This window comes from Neovison vison, chromosome 7, assembly GCF_020171115.1.
Source record: "Neovison vison isolate M4711 chromosome 7, ASM_NN_V1, whole genome shotgun sequence".
NCBI lineage: Eukaryota > Metazoa > Chordata > Mammalia > Carnivora > Mustelidae > Neogale > Neogale vison.
This window is the reverse complement of record NC_058097.1, coordinates 114,579,607-114,597,251: the sequence shown is the minus strand read 5'-3', so window position 1 is coordinate 114,597,251 and position 17,645 is coordinate 114,579,607. Positions and strand designations below refer to the sequence as shown.

The window sequence follows — 17,645 nt, the reverse complement described above, 5'->3', positions numbered from 1 at the left end:
AATAAAATCTTAAAAAAAAAAAAAAAGTCAAAAGAGGGAAGGCCCCTGGTGCATTTTGGGCACTTGGCTTCTGTGACAGCCGCAGAGTTCATATGAGGGCCCTGGAAGCAGGCCCTCAGCTGCACGTGGCCGGGTGGGAAAGCAGCCGCCTCACACACAGGGTGGGGAGGCAGCGAGCAGGGTCCAACGGTGACACTGGCTGGATGCCACTCCAGGATTGCGGATGTGGGCGTTGGAGAAGGGAGAGGGAACGAAGGGATGGTGAGGCTGCCTCAGTGAATCTGAAAACTAGGGTGGCAGGTAGCTCTCCTGCCCCCCTTCCAGGACAGGGCTCTGTGTCTCCACGGACAACGTCCACTGACAGCATCTGCTGAGAGCCAGGGGTCCCCTTTGCTTCACCTAGACTTTAGGTGGGAGCCGAGAGATGCTCTGGTTTCTTGGGTCAATGCGGAGGGACTATAGCCTCGTGGGTGAGGAACTAGAGCCTCGAGGAGCCACAGACTTGGGTTCGAATCCCATGAGATGTTGGGAAACATGTTCCCTTCTTTGAGTCTAGTTTTGTTACTGGTAAAACGAGGATAGCAGGGCCCCGGGTGACTCAGTCTGTTAAACGTCTGCCTTTGGCTCAGGTTATGATCCCAAGGTCCTGGGATCGAGTCCCACCCACACCGGGCTCCCTGCTCAGCGGGGAATCTGCTTCTCCCTCTACCCTTCCCCCTTGCTTGCGATCTCTCTCTCTCTCAAATAAACAAATGTACCAGCCCCTGTGCTGGCTGGGTGGATTATATGAGGTGAGGCCCGAAGATGCTCAGCGCGAATTGGGCCCACCACGGTGGCTGATGAAGGCATGGCTCCTTCAGTGTGTGGCTGGGCCTGCTGGGGCTTGGTTTCCTCTTTGGGATCTCCCCACATGCAGAGAATATTCTGTAATGTTGCTCCCGTGCTTTGGTGACAGCAGCACAGAGAACAGCCCACTTCTGGGTGGAAATGAGCAGATTAACCGGGCCAGGGTGAGGGGCGCGGGGGTCTGGAGCAGAGGGGCTGGGGGCAGAAGCTGGGCAGGAAGAGCAGCCCTCTCCCTCCATCCTTCGTGGACAGGACCCTCTGCTGGAGCTCCCCCCAGCCTGCGTTTGCTGTGGAGTGATTGCTTCCGGCAGGAGATTGGCCTCTTTCAGCCAAAAGACAACAGTAAGAAAGTATCATGGGATTCTTCAGGGACCCCATAGCAAGCAGCTAATGGATGAAACCTTCCTAACCTCGCTGTAGCCTAACAACAAAAAGGCTCTGGGGTTTAAGTCCTATCTCAGGAGCATTCTGTCATCAGAATCCATGTCTGTAGCTGCTAATGCCACGCAGCAGTGGAAATGACAAGAAGCCTCAGACACAGGACGAAAGGAATCAAAGAATACTAACTGGTCCCTGAGGGAAAGAAGACAACAGGAACAACTAGTATTCACTACAAAAGTTTGAATGAACAATCTCTACCAGCTGAGACTGTAGATTTACAATGCTTTCTGTTTCTTCTGCAAACCATGGAAACTGCCATGCACATCGTCCCAGACGCTCGAGATAGACAGGCAACCGTGCAGAATGGTCCTTACACCATTTATCTCCTTATCAGGAAGTCGGCAGTGTTTGATTCCAGGCTGGTTTATACCAGTTACATGTGTTAGTGTAATGATATAATTTAACTATTCTGTAAACCAATAAAACGTAAGCACCACAAGAAAGTTATTCTTGCTAAGAAAACTAAGTGGGGGGACGCCTGGGTGGCTCAGTGGGTTAAGCCACTGCCTTTGGCTCAGGTCATGATCCCAGCCTCCTGGGATCGAGTCCCACATTGGGCGCCTTGCTCAGCAGGGAGCCTGCTTCTCCCTCTGCCTCTGCCTGCCACTCTATCTGCCTGTGCTCGCTCTCTCTGTAAAATAAATAAATAAAATCTTAAAAAAAAAAAAAAGAAAAAAGAAAACTAAGTGGGATGCTTTGGAAAGATTTGAGATTCTGACTTCCTTAAAAATGCCATGTACTGGGGATCAACTGGGACAAATGTAAGCGGCTGGAATACATAACAAAAATCAAGAAAGATCCCACAGCCAGATTACTTCCCGGGCTTGAAATTTCTTATCCTATGTTAAATAAAGATGGAATTTATAGATGTTCTATTATAGGAGAGGTTTGTGCAAGTAAAAGGACAACCTCTCATCAGAAAAAGATCTTGGCCCTGTATCAAGACATTAGCAAATCAATATATATGTGTACCTTCTAAATTAAAATAAAATCTATCTTTATATAAGGGCTTTTTCTTTCTTCAACCAACTTTTCCAACTGGCCAATCAACATGTGAGTTCTCCCAGTGCACTGGATTGAATAGGAGACCATCCACTGGATAGTGAAATCTGTCCTTTTTCAAACATTTTCTACCCTTTCTCCCTAAAACTGAACAGCTACTTTATGGCCATATGGCGTTACTGCAAAGTTAGAGTTCTCAAGAGCTATAGTCTCAGAGTTGTTCCTCCAAGACACAGTGAAAGCAAGGTAGGAGAGGGGGACCTCGCGTAATCAAATATGTTTGGGGAAAGCTTCCAACCATGCCCCCTCTTGCAAATTCATGATGTCCCTGGTACACTGAGAATCAAGAACTGAGCTGAACTTTGGATAACTCAGATTTTCCCAAGCTCTTTCACCCCATCTTGACAGCAACACCTATAACATCCTATAAAGGTACACACTTTGGGAATCAAATCTTTAGGGCCCCCATAAGAGGTATAACGTATGACCCCTATTCTTGAGCAATTTACAGCTGAGTCAGAGCTATGAGACACGTACGTTTGACACAGACATATATACGCAGATCAGGTAAGCAACAGTATCCATCAGTATGTTTTTAGAATGAAATGATGGTAAAAATCAGTAGGTGTTACAGATCAGAACAACAGGTAGGGCAACCACCTCTAATCTCCACCACCTGTGTGCCTGATTCTCAAAAACTTGCTCTTAGTCCACGGTTCTAGACAGTTCAAAAAGGGTTCGCATTTCTTACACGTGCCTGTGTACCAGGCTTTGCTCTTCATACATTTTCTCTCATTTAATTTTTACAAGCGTGGGAAATGGGTATTATCTTTTTTCAAAGAAATTGACTCAGAGAGATTGCGCAGCTGGTGGCGGGGCCTCAATTTGTAACCCTGTCCGTCTGGCTCTGAAGCCTAGCTTCTTTTGGCTATGCCCTTGTTAACCCAGTCTTCAGAGCCTCTCCTGAGCTGGGGCCTGGGGGCCTGTGCACCCACTGGGATCTGGGTAGCCAGACTGATCCACGGCCTGCAGAGGATAGCTGTGCCAGGCTGTGTCCCTAGAGCCTGGACTTCTCCACAGACCCTTCCTTCCCCAGTCCACAAGTTCTGAGTTGTGACTTTTTTTTTAAGGCCTGGGGGTCACTCCCTTGTCCTCTCCTGATGGCCACTGTGAGGAAGGCATTAAGTGGGGGAAGACTTTGCCAATGTTAAGTGCTTTATTAATAGTATCCACACTGAGTGTACTCTGAGCTGGAGAGGGTCCAGGCCTGGGAGGGTGTGAGCAGAAAGTCTTACTCATGCTTTTCAGCAAGCCCTCGCCATGGTTCCTGGTCCCTTTTGTAGAGCTGATCTGGATCCTTCCTTCTCTGCTTTGTGCTCAGTGACTCCCCCCGCCCCTCTCTCCACCTCTACCTTCCTCTGCCATCCCTGGTCCAGGGGACAGTGGCCATGAGTGGAAAGAAATTACCCTAAGCTACAGAGGGGCGCTCAGCCGGAAGGGGGCAAGAGGGGAGCCTGTGAACTTTGAAGTCCAAGGTCAGATGGGAGACCAGTTAGGAGGGGCTGATAAGATGACCCTCCAGTTTCAGGCTCAGACTTACATCAGGGGGGAGATGCAAATAGGGAGAGGCAGGAAGCTGAAGCAGGAGCCCCGGCTCGGGTGATGGGGGTCAGTTCTGGGTGCTGGCCTGAGCCACTGGGCTAGTGCGTAGGAGAACTGGTCAGGCAGCCTCCTCTCCCTCCTAGCCTTTTCTCTCTCTCAGAAGTGAGGTTGGGGGTGTGTTCACATCAGTCAAAAATGCATGGGGTAGGGGAGGTGGGGCAGGAAGGACGGGGCACCAACATTTATTAAGCACCTCAATGTGCCAGGGCCTTGGCAATTACTGAATTGCTTCCTGGTTTTCTTCCCAAGACGTGAGTGTGTCCAGGTTTCAGTCAGAGGTAAAGTCTAGATTGGAGCTCCAGTTTGGCCGCCTAAGGACCCTGTGAGCTTTCTAGCGCACCCCCAGCCTGGGGTCACACATCATTGCGCTGCGGTGTGTGCAGCCAGCTCTGGACCTATGGTGGGGGGCTGGGGGGAAGGGGGACATGGGGAGCAGAGGAGCGGCTACCGCCATCTTGGGTGTGATGCACCAGTGCATGAGATAGATCCTTCCTCATGGAGCCCCTCTTCCCATGTAGCACAGACGCCGGGCTTGCAGGCCCACTGCGGCTCTCTGACAGTGTGGAAAACCACAACAGGCAGGAGGCCTGGCCATTCCTGCCCCCATCGTCAGCCACTGAGTCAGAGCTGCTCTCAAGAGGCCTGAGGATGGTGCTGGCCCTGGCTCCTGGGCTTCATCACTAGGCTCTGACCTCTTCCCCTCACTTTGACCCTTGGCCTTCCAGCCCCCTTTCTCAAAAGAGAGGGCTGCCTTAGGTTCCTCCTTGTTCTCTAGGTGGTACTCTCAAAGTGGCTTCCTCAGGAAAGCCCTGGGGTGGCCCCAACACCCTAGAGTTGGGGGGGATGGACATGTCAGGGGAGAGGCAGAGCCCCAGCCCCACATCGGTCACCACAGAACAGTTCTTACTGTTCACTGGGTGTGTGGGCCTAGTGCTTCTGGGCTGGAGTCCCTAAGATGCCCGTATTGGAGAAACACAACCCAGGCTCAGGCTCCATGGTGTCTGGAGGTACTCCCACTTCAAATAAAGAGCTGTTGATTGACCAAATGATTAATTTCCATGACCGTTTGAATTCTCTCCCCTCTGAAAAAAGAGTTTCCCTCATGCCTGGTTCTACCTCAAGGCCAAGACAGTCTCTTGGTGTTTGTTTTTTATCTAACTTGGTACCTCCATGCCAGGCCAAGACCTCAAAACCTCGTAGACTGCTTCAAGCCTGCTGGTGCTTCCAGAATCCACCTCCCCACCCTGGGTGCACAGAGCTGTGGGTGTGCAAGCTTAAACCCAAGGCTCTGTCGCCCTTTCATAGAAGTGGCCAAAGAGGCTCATGAAGGCAGTCAGTTTTCTGCACCAGAGCTGAGCTGCTTGTGTGAGGAAGGAGATTTCTCTCTGGGCTGCTCCTCTAAACCTGACGGTTGCAGCCACTGCCCTCCAGCATGGTGCCCCATCTGGCCACTCTGATCAGAGGGACAGGGAAAAGGGGACACACATCTGCTGCTACCCTCATGGTGAGGACTCCAGGGAACAGAAGAGCCTGGGCTGAGGAGCCACATTTTCTTCCCCAGGAGAAGGGCAGGAGAGCATGTGGCTCCCTGTAGCAATCACAGTCCTGGACCCCAGAATCTCACCCCATCTGTGAAACCCTTACCCAGTCCTTAGCTCTCTTCAGAACACGTCTGTCTTCATTCCCTCACTTTATGTCACCTTCTTTGTGGCAGCAGCAAGCACCAGAGAGAGCCTCCCAGCTTGAGGTCCCACTAAAGCCTCTCCTCTCTGCCTTGGCCTCTGGAAGACGAGATCCCTACCAGAGAGCCTCTCTCTGGGCCCATGCCCTCTGTAGATCCAGGGAAGACGGCAGAGTCCGGAACCTGGGGGTTTATTAGTACCCTGTGCTTCACTCCACACCCCCAATCCACGCACACTCACCATGAGATGCTGGAAGAGCCAAGAACGCATTATATTGGTGGCATGCTTGGGCAAGACTCCTCGTTTGTTCTTGGACTTCTTATCCTCATTGTCCAGGAGGGAGGTGAGGTCAAGGTTAACCTTCAGGGCACGTGGAGAAAAAAATCAGCATCAGCAGCCTGGAGGGCCAGCAGCTAGGGACCTGTTGCCATAGTGACGGCAGGCTCTCACTGCCAACCCCCTTTCCCAACTCATTCTCAGGGCCCTGGGGAGGTCACCTTTCCTTTCACTCTGCACCAGCCCCTCAGAGAATGGGAGACAGGGAGAAGGAGGAGGAAGAGGGGTAAGGAGAAGGGGATGAGAGAGGACATAGAGGAAACAGGGACATGCAGAGGGTAGAGGAGAGACAAATTTGCCAGAAACCATCCACTAGTTATTTCTTGGTTACCTTACTGTTTGCAAAGCACCTTCCTCCCCATTACTGTGATTAGCACTCAGAGCAGCCCTGGAAGCTGGTAGGGCTCTGTGCAAGTGGTGTTCATCCCCTCTCTGTGGGTAAGAACTCTGAGGCCCAGACAGGTCAGGTGACTTACCCAAGATGACAGAATTAGTGTCATATCTCAGGCCTGACTTCAGATCTTCCTCCTCCCCCTACCCGTGTGTGCACTCTATCCTACTGAACTATGGAGTGGCTCGGGCTAGAAACCAGGGATAGGAGGTGCAGGATCCTTTGATGTAACCCTGAGGGGGAGGGAAATCTCAGGAGTTGATAAAGCCTTTCCAACAACCAGCTTCCCATCTGGAAACTGAGCATAATGACACCTCTTAAAGGAATAACGTGATTACGTAAGTCCCTTGTATAAAGGGCCTAGCAGGGAGCAAACAGTTATGATTGTTCCCCTCCCCCCACAGCCAGTGCACATGAGCACACACCTGTGCACGCACACTCACCTGTGTGTTCTGGATCTGGATGGCTCCTTGGGGGATTGCTTGGGTGACCACCTGACCCTGGGAGGTTACCATGGTAACTGGCTGGTATAAGGCTCCACCTGAGGAGACAACCAGTTTTTGGGTCCCCTGCCATGAGGGTGGGTAGAAGTGAGGCAAGACGGATTTCCAACTCACTTGGCATTCCCACGTAAATACCTTCAATTCTGGAGGCTCTCAAGCTCCCGTTGGGGAGGGGTGAGGTGGGGTGGGAATGGGGTCCAGAGAACAGAGCCTCTGGTGGGAAGTGTTTGGGGGCAGGGACAACAACTTTACTTGGTCTTTGAGGGGCTCATGAGACTTTGACCCAAATTTGTTATAAAATATCACAATTAGGTCTTGGTGCTAGTCATCTATAAACTTACAGAGCGCTGTGGTCAAGAATTGAGCTGGAATCCCCTTCTTGGGAGGGGGCACGCCTCCCATTTCCTAAGATTGTTTGTATGGTACCCTGCCCCCCACCCCCAGAATCCCCTTGGAGCCACCCCTTCTCCTCCCAGGAGTATTCCCCACAATCCCTTGCACCGACCTGACACCACTTGTGAGTTGACGGTTGTCATGGCGATGTTGCCCTGCTGGAGCGCTGAGGCTGGGACCACAATCCCCTGGGGGTTATTGGAGACTCCAGACATGGAATTGGGGGAATTCTGCAGGAGGTCCTGGCAGTAAGGGAGGCGTGGTTTGTGACAATGCCACTCAATGCCTAGAAGCCACAGCCCCAAATTCCTCCTCTCCCTTTCTCTCTTTCTGTCTTCCCTCCTCCCTTTTTCCTGCTCCTCCTAGGGCCCAAATCTGAAAGGCAATTCTCACAGCCCTCTAGAAGCAGTGAATAAAAAGGCTCAATATTGAAAACCAACTAATCTACCAACCAACTTACTAACCAACCAACCAGCCAGCCAACCAACCTACAATGTTTATCCACTTAGCCATTCTGTTCTTCTGAAGCCTGAGACACAAATCATCTCATAAACCAGCGGTCCCCACTTTGGCTTCACTTTGGAATTTCCCATACTGATGCCTGGGTTCTGAACCCAGAGGCTGTAATTCAATTCGTTGGGGGTGTGTCCAGGGCTTTGGTGTTTTCTCGAGCTCCCTAAGTGGTTCTAACATGTGGCCCAGGCTGAGAACTGGCTTTATCTGCCTAGCACCTCTTCACCCTTCACACTGAACTGTCTTCAGACGCCTTCCCAGACACCCTCTCCCCCCGAGAAACTTACCTCCTCACATACCTATATCACATTATTTATTATACCCAGCTCCAAGGACAAATGGCTTCCAGCATTTTATCTTTGAATGCTGAGCACCTAACTCAGGTGCCTGGCACACAGCGGACACTAAAATTGTTCAATAAGAATAATATAGAAACAGCCGCCCTCGCCTCTTTACAACCTGCCTTCAGGGCATGTCATAGGAGCCTCGACCTCAAGCCATCCTTTAGCACATTTCATCGATTCCTTCCTCTTCCCCAGGCTGCCAGCCCAGAATCCCACTGTAGACAGAGGCCCCCTTTTGCCCCACGCTGTCAACCTGCCAGGCCCCATTTTTGCCAGGAAACAATCCTTGCTATTTGTTTTTGCAGCCGCCAAAGCAGATAAGAAGAACATTTATTCCTGGCACTCTGGTTGCCTCGTCATTGCCATGTCACAGCTGGGCCAGGAAGGGCTTGGACCTGATGCTGAGGGACTCTGCATGCCATGCTCGAGGGAAGGGAGCTTGGCTACAGCCTCCAGGAAGCAGCAATAAACCCTCCCTGCCTGGGGGCTGGGTGCTTGCTGGATGGGGAGAATTTGTGGTGTGTGAGAGGAGGTTGGGGTCTCCAGGTTTTCTTTGGAGAAAGCAAGAAAGGTGGCCAGTGAGATGCCATGGAAGGAGTGGTGGGAGACCTGCCTGCGTCTCTGGGCTCCTCTGACCACAGTGCCTCATCTGAAAATGGCTTGAACCACATAACCTGTCTGAAGACCATCAAGGGCTGACACTGTCATGCTCACAGCTTGGAGTCCTAATGCATGAGCTGTAAGAATTTAGACAAGTAAACAGTCAAGAAAATAGACTACCACTGGGGGAAAAGAAGGCCCCAAGCTTCCTAACTTTCATTTTAGGACTGGGGGAGAAGCTTGGGCTTTCAGCCTCCAGGGAAGGTCTAGAGTTTCTTGGAGCCAACTCTTGGTCTTCCCACTCAACCGGTTCAAGTCTAATACTGAGGCCCACTTTCTGAAACCTAAAAACTGGAAGAGCCTTTAAATGCTACATATTCCAACTCTCTGAGCACAAATAAGGAACTGAGGCTTCTTAGAAACCCAAGTGACTCGCCCAAGACCTCCAGCCAGTTCACAGCAATGGGACTAGAACACAGCCCTCCTTCAACCACAAACACTGAATACCCACCCTGTGCCAAGAACCGGGCTACAGGGTGCTCCTGGAACCACAGGGGCTCAGTACATAGTTACTGGAGGCCAGGTGAACAGGTGAAACACTCAAACCCCAGAAGTACAGAGGCAGCATGGGCACGAGAGCAAAGACCATGGATTTGGGAATCAGCAAATCCCAGCCCTTCTGGGAGCATCAGTCTCGTTTATAAAATGTGTCTGGCTCAGCGCTGACATCCAGGAGCCCTCAAAGCCTGTTTTCAGCTCTGTCTCCATCTAAGGTTGATTCTGCCCTCATCCCAATACCCTTGCCAACCATTCTCACAGGATGTAAACCAATGCTGATGTTATTTGAAGCTGAAGCAAAGTTAGAAGTTAAATGTAACAGAAGAGGGTGTTGTCCCTCTACGCCTTTCACCCTAAAACTAATGGAAAGGACTTTTCAATTCTCTCTCTCGTCTGGAAACTTCATGCCATGGTGCTCCTCATTGGGGAAAGGCATTTGGGAATTTCCAACATAAAAAGTTGCCCCAGACTTTTTTTCCCCCGAAAAAAGGTTTCCAGCAAGGTTAGGAAAACACAAGTGAAATCAGTAAAATAAATACAAGATGTGTGCCTTGGGATTCAACCAACACACATTTTTGCTAGCCAGAGGCAGAAGGGTGAGCTATTCCCTGGATACTTCATCTACTTATTCAGACTCTGGCTGGTTCCCTGCCCTGTGGTCTTGCAGGCCTGCGTGCCAGGTTCTGGGCTTGGGTAGCTAAAGGCAATTTATGCATTAGATCAGATTCTTCTCTTTTCTACCGTCTCCTCCCACTCAGGGGTCCTTGGTTGGGACATGCCGAGAGGCAGCCAAGCTCAGCAAAGGAAAGGAGAAGACACGTTCAGGGACAGAAACCACAGGAAGGACCAGGGCTGGCTCCATTGTAGCTGGGCAAAAAAGAGGAAGAAAAATATGGGCCTCCCCGAGGTCTGGGGAAATAATATCCAACCCCTACATTTGTAAATATGACCTATTTCACATACTGGCCTGAGCCCTGTCGTGTTTTCAAAGACACAGAGTTTCAGGGTCATGGAACCAGACCCTCTGCGATCTGTATTTGTAAAAACCATCCTCAGCTGGTCCCAAAGGTCAATGGTTCTGAAACTACCTATGTATTACACACGTTGAATATTCACATTCTTTTATCATGCTATTTTATTTTAATGGAATACTCCCATACTATTGGGAAAGATGATTCTATTTGCCTGCAGAGCAACTGAGGCCCGGAGAACCGAAGTGGCTTCCTAGAGTCACACAGATGTGCCTTGAACCCAGGTTCTTTGGCTCTGAGTACAGCACTGATGCTCGCTTGAAGAGATGTGCTTTGGAGTTGAATCAGATACCCAGGCTCGACATAAGCAGGGTGCCTGGCACACGTCAGCAGCCAATAAGTCACTTTCCACTTCCTTTGGCTAAAGCTACTCAGCGAGGGAGCTGAGTCTGGCACAGCCAGGATTTTAAACCTGTTCAGAAGGTCCCAGAGCTGCTTGGGTTCTCAACTTTGCAGCAGTGGAGACTGAGCCGGGGCTGCGTACTGAGCCGTGGGGGTCAGTCCTCGTTTTGTGCCCCTTCATTCCTGCCACCTTGCCCAAGACATTCCTGGGCCCCGGCCAAGCCCTAGAAGTGGGAGCTGCGCCTCGGCCTTGGACGAGCTCTGTGACCTGACTGCAGCCATTCCTGGGGAGCCCTGGTTCTGGCTCTCTGGAGCTTCTGCCTCTGCGGAGACGACGGGGCTCCGAATCTCTCGGAAGAGTCTAGTTCTTCCATACTGTGGCAGCAATGGAAGCCCCTTAGGGAGAAAATGCTGGCTAAGCACACAATATTTTTATCTTCTTGGCAGCTTCCTCTTGGGGCTCATCAGACTCCCAAGCAGGTGGGTGATGCTCTGTCTGGACCCAAATAGGGCTGTTTCCTTCTAGTCTCCTTAGCGCCCATAAAGAGGTGAGAAGCACATGTTATACAGTTTTAGGGACATTCTTCAGCATCCAGAGTCTCACATCCCTGCCCAAATTGTCCAGGAACCAGGGGCTCTGCGCTGGTTATCTAGCTTAAGCACTCTGCCTCGTCCCACCAAGAACATGGCTGTAGTGTCCCCGAGCCTCTGCAAAGTGCTGGAAGCCTGGCTTTCTGGTGGAGCCATCCCACCAAACTGAGATGTGTGTGAGCTCCTACCTTCTAGTAGTAAGATTTGCTTTCCAAAGCAGGACAAGGCCCTAAAGCTGAAAACTTCCTTGGAGTTTTCTGGGAATGATGTCTCCAGGTCTGGACCAGGTGACCCAGGACTTGGATGAAAACCCCCGAGCTAGGCTCCACAGGCCTCCCCAGAAGCTGTGACACTGCTGATCCTCGTGTGCTGTTTCCCTGAGACACAGAGAGGCAGAGAGCCTCTCAGAAGCGGGCCAAGCAAGGTAGGGGAGCAGCTTTAGAACGGCCGAGAGCTCACGCCTCCTTAACCCTACACGTGGACCAGCTGCAAAGCCTTCACTGCCTCAGGACATCAGTCACAGTAGTCACTGGGTGAGGTTTACTCCTAATCTCATTTTGGAACAAAACAAAAAAAGATGATTTGTTCAAAAGGAAGGCCTTCCTAAGAAAAAGTGAAAGGTTCTAGGATTGCTTTTGGAAGCACAGGGTGTTGGGGTGGGGCGTTTGTGGTGCAGAGGAAGGGACTGTGGCTATGAACTCTGACCTCATGGTCTGATGTTGGTCCAGGGGGAGCCGGCCCAGTCCCTGGAGCCACCACTCTTCACTGTCAATAGGGAAAGGGCTTCTGTGGCCGGGGAAACAAAATTCCCACTAAAGGAAGAAATTCCCGGAATAAACTGATGGGAGGAAGAAAGGAAGGCAAAGACAGACAGAAACAATTTCCTGTAAGTAATTTTGAAATAGCTGGAATGTTTATCTTACTAGGAGGCCTGTAGAACAGAGGACATGAACTAGATGACACCGCAAAGGTCATCCCGACTGAGGATTTAGAAAAACCAATGCCATTCCCTAGAATCCATTGTTTGTTGGGGGTGGGTGGGTGAACAGGTGTGGAGGGGGTAGGAGCTGGGAGGGGACAGCACTACCCATGGGGACCCACTGTCTGCCATCCACCCCTAGGCCACTAGGGGTCTCTGCTGATCCACAAGCTCAGACTGCACTCCCCCAAACCTCTCCAAGCCTCCCAGGAGGACAGGTCTGTGGGCTAACTGGCCTGGGCTGGGGGGCCGGGACTGGTCTGAGGTACCTCACTTCTGCTGGAAAGCTTGTCCAGACTCACTCTGGGCATGCCCATGGCTCATGCTCTTGACTTCTTCAGTGTTTCTTGTTGGTCTGATATACTGCACATAAAGCATAACGGTTCTCTGTCTTACGCACGTGTCGTCTTTCCTTAGCTTTGGTTGCAGCTATTTTGAGGGAAAGAGGGTTCTTTCTTTGAATTCCCCCAAGCTGCCGACCACAGTGTTGGGTGCACAACAGATGCTCAATAAGCGCAGGGCCTGACTGGGCTTTGGCCTGGGATGGGGTGTGTGTGTATGTGTCTTAGGGGGGAGGAGAGGTTGCCCCTGTCCCCAGACACACTGTTCCTGGCAGTGTCCTTCCATTCTGGCAGGGCCAGAGTCCTGTCTTCGGCTGGGAAGGGCTGGGCTCCCAAACTCAGGAAAGACAATCACATGTAAACACGCCACCTAATCCAGTGGCTGTTTCTCTCCTACTGGGGGCTTTAGTCTCAAGGGAAAGGCGCTTCTGGCCTGTGGGGACAAGTGGCAGCTGCTGCTCTTAAGGAACATTCCTTCTCGGAAGGAGAGATCTGCTCAGGTTTCACTGGTCTGGCAGGAAGGGCGGTCCTCATGGTCTCCTGGTGCCCTGAACTGGAGGGCTGGGGGCTGGGAAGTGGTGGAAAGGACAGCCTTGGTGGCTGTGGTGGGAGGGAGGCAGGGTAGCTCCTGGAACTCTACTTCCTGTTACTGTGGTGTAGGGGTGCCTCCTTCCCACTTCAGTGGTGATCCTGCAAGGTAGATCACTTCACTCTCCTCCCATCAGCCTTAAAACTCCCTAGTCAAATCCTCAGGATGCTTGGCCACTGGGCAGAACTTCGGGGGCTTGACTGAGGTGACTGCCTCCTACCTCCCTGACCTCCTGCTAATCTTAAAAATGCAAACTTCCTGTAGGTCTGTAGGCAAGTCCACCTGCTCCAAGCAAGGGTGTACTCACTAGTCCCCTCCCTATTTTTTTTTTAGAGAGTTAGCAGAAATGTAAAGTTCTACCTGCTCAACCAAGGCCCACATCTCAGAACTGGGTTCACTCTGTGCCTTTCTTTCCCCTATTAGCAAATCTAAAGTCTTGCTTCCCAGCAATTGGTTTCTTCCTTTCTAGTTTTCAAATCACTGCTCTACAGCTAAGTGGGGTCACCCCTCCACACCCAGGGCCCAGGACCCCTGGTTCTTCCTATGTGTCCCCCCAAAAAAACCAAGGGACTGTATTATTATAATAATATAATATAGTATTATATATAATATTAATAAATAATATAATAAGTAGAACACAGACTCCAGCATTACCTATCTCAGTCTCTGCTGTTTACTTGAGCCAGTGTCTGAACTTCTCTGAGCTTCTCTTTCCTGGGGTAGAAAATAATGTGCCCTCGCAGCCTTGCTGTGAGGAGTAAATAAGGTAATATACGTAAAGCACCCAGTACATACAGTCTAGGGAAGGTTCAGGAAATATTGACATTCTCCCCAGTTCTTCCTGGGGCAGCACAAGATGTGGCTACTCAATTAGTTTGCTTCCAACATGTTTCTAACACTTGCCCCATTGCCTACATTCCCCATTATGTCTCACATCTTTGGTGACTGGCCATCATTTTCAGCCTTGCAGCATAGCCATTGTTAGGTTCGGAGGTCAGAGATCATGTCACACCCCCTTTGAGGTCCTTGGAACTCAGCAGGTTCAGTTGTGCTTGAACTGATGCAAGGGGTGGAAATGAATGACCGCTCATCCTCTATCAGCTTCTTTGCCCCAGGAATTCTGAAAGGCTGTCTCTGTTCCTTACCTTCTCCTAGAAGTCTCTCTACACCGGGAACACTCACTTTCGGAGCTCCCAGATAGCCTACCACTCCTCCTCCTCATCCCCTTTCCTGAAGAAGTCCTCCCAAGGCCACAGAATCCGCAACTTCTCCAATCACAATGGGCAAAATCTTCCTGCTGGCCTTCCTAATCCATGCTGAGGTTTGCTCATTCTGTCTCCAGGCAGGAACAGGCTGTGGCTGTGAGAGTGGGCAGGCGGGGACCAGGCCTTCTCTGGGGGCAGAGAGAAGGAGGCTAAGCAGTGACTGGGGTAACCGGAAGCCACACATGTGGTTTGTTTGATCCAGACCCCTTCTGTGGCTCCTCTCCCTATCTCTGGCTACTCCTTTCCTGCCTTCCTCAATGTCCCCTTACTCTGTAGCCTTCTGTGGCTCACATAACTTATCTAGGTCCACAGGTGTGACTCACAGCTCCCTTGTACTGAGACTGGGAGCTCCTTCTAGATAATTCATTCATGCTCTCATAGGATCATGCTTGGTGACTGAGGACTTCAGCTCAGTCCAATTCAGAGCAAGGTGGGAATTAATTCTCTCCAGTGGGATGGTTTGGTTTATGCCCTCTAGGAAAGCCGGGAGAAGCCCGTCCAACAGGAACTGGGAGTCTAGGATGAGCCTCCTTACTGAGGAGGCTGCCCCAGCAAGAAACCTGGGCTCAGAGGTGTGAGGAAGCTGGGATGTCTTCAGGGGCAGGTGGAACAGGATGGCTTCCTGGAGGCATGGAAAAAACCAGCTGTGGCCCAATTTCTTGGGAATTCTAGTTCAGCTTGTGGGCTTGGTGGAAGCCGTCTCCCCTACTCCCTACTTGCGTCCCACCCAAGAGAAAGCTCACATTCAGAAAAGGAAGTCCGAGCAGGGAAGGTGCCCAGCTGCCATAGAGCTGAATGGGGACATGGTATGGCATGGGGGGGGGTAAATTTGAATAAAAAAACTCCCCCACTTTGCAACACAAGGCCAAATGATTAGCACACAGGGAAAACCATGAACCAGCGGTTTGCAACAAAGCTGGCAGGCCCCTGGAATGTTGATACTGAAGCTCATGCTCCAGAGGGGAGACACCCCTCCCTGGGCCAGGCTGGTACTCAGTGCGGCTATTTCAGGCTGGGGGGATTAAGGTTGAACCATGACGAATGTGAACCATCATATGTGTGTGTGTGTGTGTGCTTGTCGCATACACACACACACACACACACACATGCATGCCCCAGACACTCCTCTCTTCTCTCCCATACTGGTTCCCAGGCCGGCCTCCTGCACAGAAAGTCTCTTGGCAGCCGAGGCCTCTCCTTCCTGGGGAGGGCCCAGCTAGCGCCGCAGCCCCCAGCTCAGGGACAGTGACAGCAGCCTGCCCTGGGACTGTGGACAGCACGTGGCGCGTCCTATGCACCATTCCTCCTCCACACGCCTGGCTTCGCACTGACCCCGCACCCCCTAGCCTGTCCCTTCACCCCCCACCCCTCTGCTGCTGCTGTTCCTTTTCTCTCTCTTTTTCCTTTTCTCTCTCTTTTTCGCCTCTGGCCTTCTCAGCCTCACTTCCCTTCCCTCTGCTGCCCTTCCCCTCCAGATCTTCATCCTTCCTCTCCTCCCTCTTGAAGGTTACCCTCCAGAGTTGTCTTTCTTTCCCTTTGTCTTTCTTCTGATTTCTCCTTCCCTCTTTTGGCTTCCTCTGGCCCCTCTTGATCTGTTGCCATCTGTCTCCTTGTCTTACTTCTCCCCACAGATATTTACTAGCCGTCCATGAATCAGACCTTGGGTTAGCTGCCACCAGGCGTGGGTTTTAATTGTATATATAAAACACTGTCTGTACTCAAAACACGTCTGTTATCTAGGAGAGGAGAATGACCCTTATACCAGCGACGCTGAGATAAAGTCGCATGTGATATTTATATATAAGTGGTCCCCAGGGCTCCAGCACTTAGTTGGGAGAAAGAAAAGGCCTTTCTGGATGGGGCATCAGAGAGGTCTCCTGGGGAGAGCAGCCTTGTTGCTGTCCTGGGGAAGAGGCTGGGTTTGGTGGTGCAGAGCCGCGGAAGGGTTGTCGGAGTCGACAGGCCTGGGAAAATGCAGCCCTGGGGGAGCCTTCACTATCTGGCCAAAGGATGAGAAAACTCTGAGGACAATCAGAGCTTTTGAGCAGGACAAAGACATGAACAGGGCCTTAGGACCATAAATGCAGCAGCAGAACCTGAAGAGGCATGTGTAGGTGTGTTTGTGTTTGTGGTGCGTGAGCATGTGTGTGGAGTGCTGAGGGCTAGCCACAAAGGACAGGTAACCGGGCCGGGAATCTGCGGCAGCAGCCTGTGTGTGATTATCTCATTTAGCCACTGAAGTCCCAGCTAAGTAGGTGGCGGCAGGCAGAGGCAATGAAGGGACAAGTCTGAGAAGTTCCAAATAGGAACACCTTGTCAAACGCCTTGTCTTCTTTTTCGAGCTGTCTTTGTTTTTGCCCATTGTCTGAGTTCCTCTTTCTAAGCATATCAGAAGCCTTTCTGTGGTGGCCACCCCAGGGCCAGCTTCACTATTAGGAAGAGATCTGATATTTACAATGACGGGAATCAAAGTTCTCTCCTCTTTCCTCAAAGCTCAGAGGCCCCGAAGGCTGGGATCTCCCAGGAGGACTGACTTTCACAGGCAGCGTCTGTGCGCCCTGGCTCACCCAGAGCCTGTGTTACCCTTCTCTGCCAACCCTGGGTCCCCAGTGGCCCTGCCTGCTGCAGACTGACTTGTCAGCCCCAGGACCCCGACCTGGATGGGGCCCCTGTGGCTGCTAAGCCCTCTGGCCCTCCTCTCCTCCCCCACTACCCTAGTACACCCCCAATGTCAGTGCACGAGGTAGACTTGGAGAGCCCAGGAGGGGAAATCCAGAGCCTCTCCAAGGACCTGATTATTTCCAAAGACTTGTGCTAATTTTCTGATATGATCCTCACATCTCTGTGAGGCACTAAATCCTCATTACTTTTCCTGACCGATGCATTCTAATTAGATCAACACTTAAAAAAAATTCACAATAGCCACAGGATGGCTTTCCATCTCATTAACTCCTCACTTATTATTTTCATGAAAATTACTGATAAAAATGTGCATCTCCATTTGCTGAGGCCTCACAGCCTCCTCAGCTCCTATCTTGCATCTCTCCCGTCACCGGGGCTGTGCAGGGTTGCCATGGTAACCCACAATAATAGAAACTAATAAATTACAAACGAGATGCTCGTTGAGCAATTATTGTCCTCTTTTATGCAAGTTTCTTGCTAATTTTGATCATAAGGGAAAGTACAATAAGACTCTGAAGGAATGAGTCTATTTCAAGAGAATATTAGCTAGCAGA

At 51.1% G+C, this 17,645-nt stretch overlaps 1 protein-coding gene across 4 annotated transcripts in view; it reads right to left on the bottom strand.

The window, feature by feature from the left end:
- PKNOX2 (PBX/knotted 1 homeobox 2) overlaps positions 1 to 17,645 on the bottom strand; it is a 304,551-nt gene that overhangs the window by 14,578 nt on the left and 272,328 nt on the right. For all 4 annotated transcript variants that reach the window (XM_044258141.1, XM_044258138.1, XM_044258139.1 and 1 more), the window contains 3 exons: positions 7,369 to 7,498; positions 6,804 to 6,901; positions 5,874 to 5,993 (listed from right to left, as the gene is read on the bottom strand). In XM_044258141.1, coding sequence (XP_044114076.1) covers positions 5,874 to 5,993; positions 6,804 to 6,901; positions 7,369 to 7,498 — 348 coding nt within the window. The remainder of the gene's footprint in view (positions 1 to 5,873; positions 5,994 to 6,803; positions 6,902 to 7,368; positions 7,499 to 17,645) is intronic.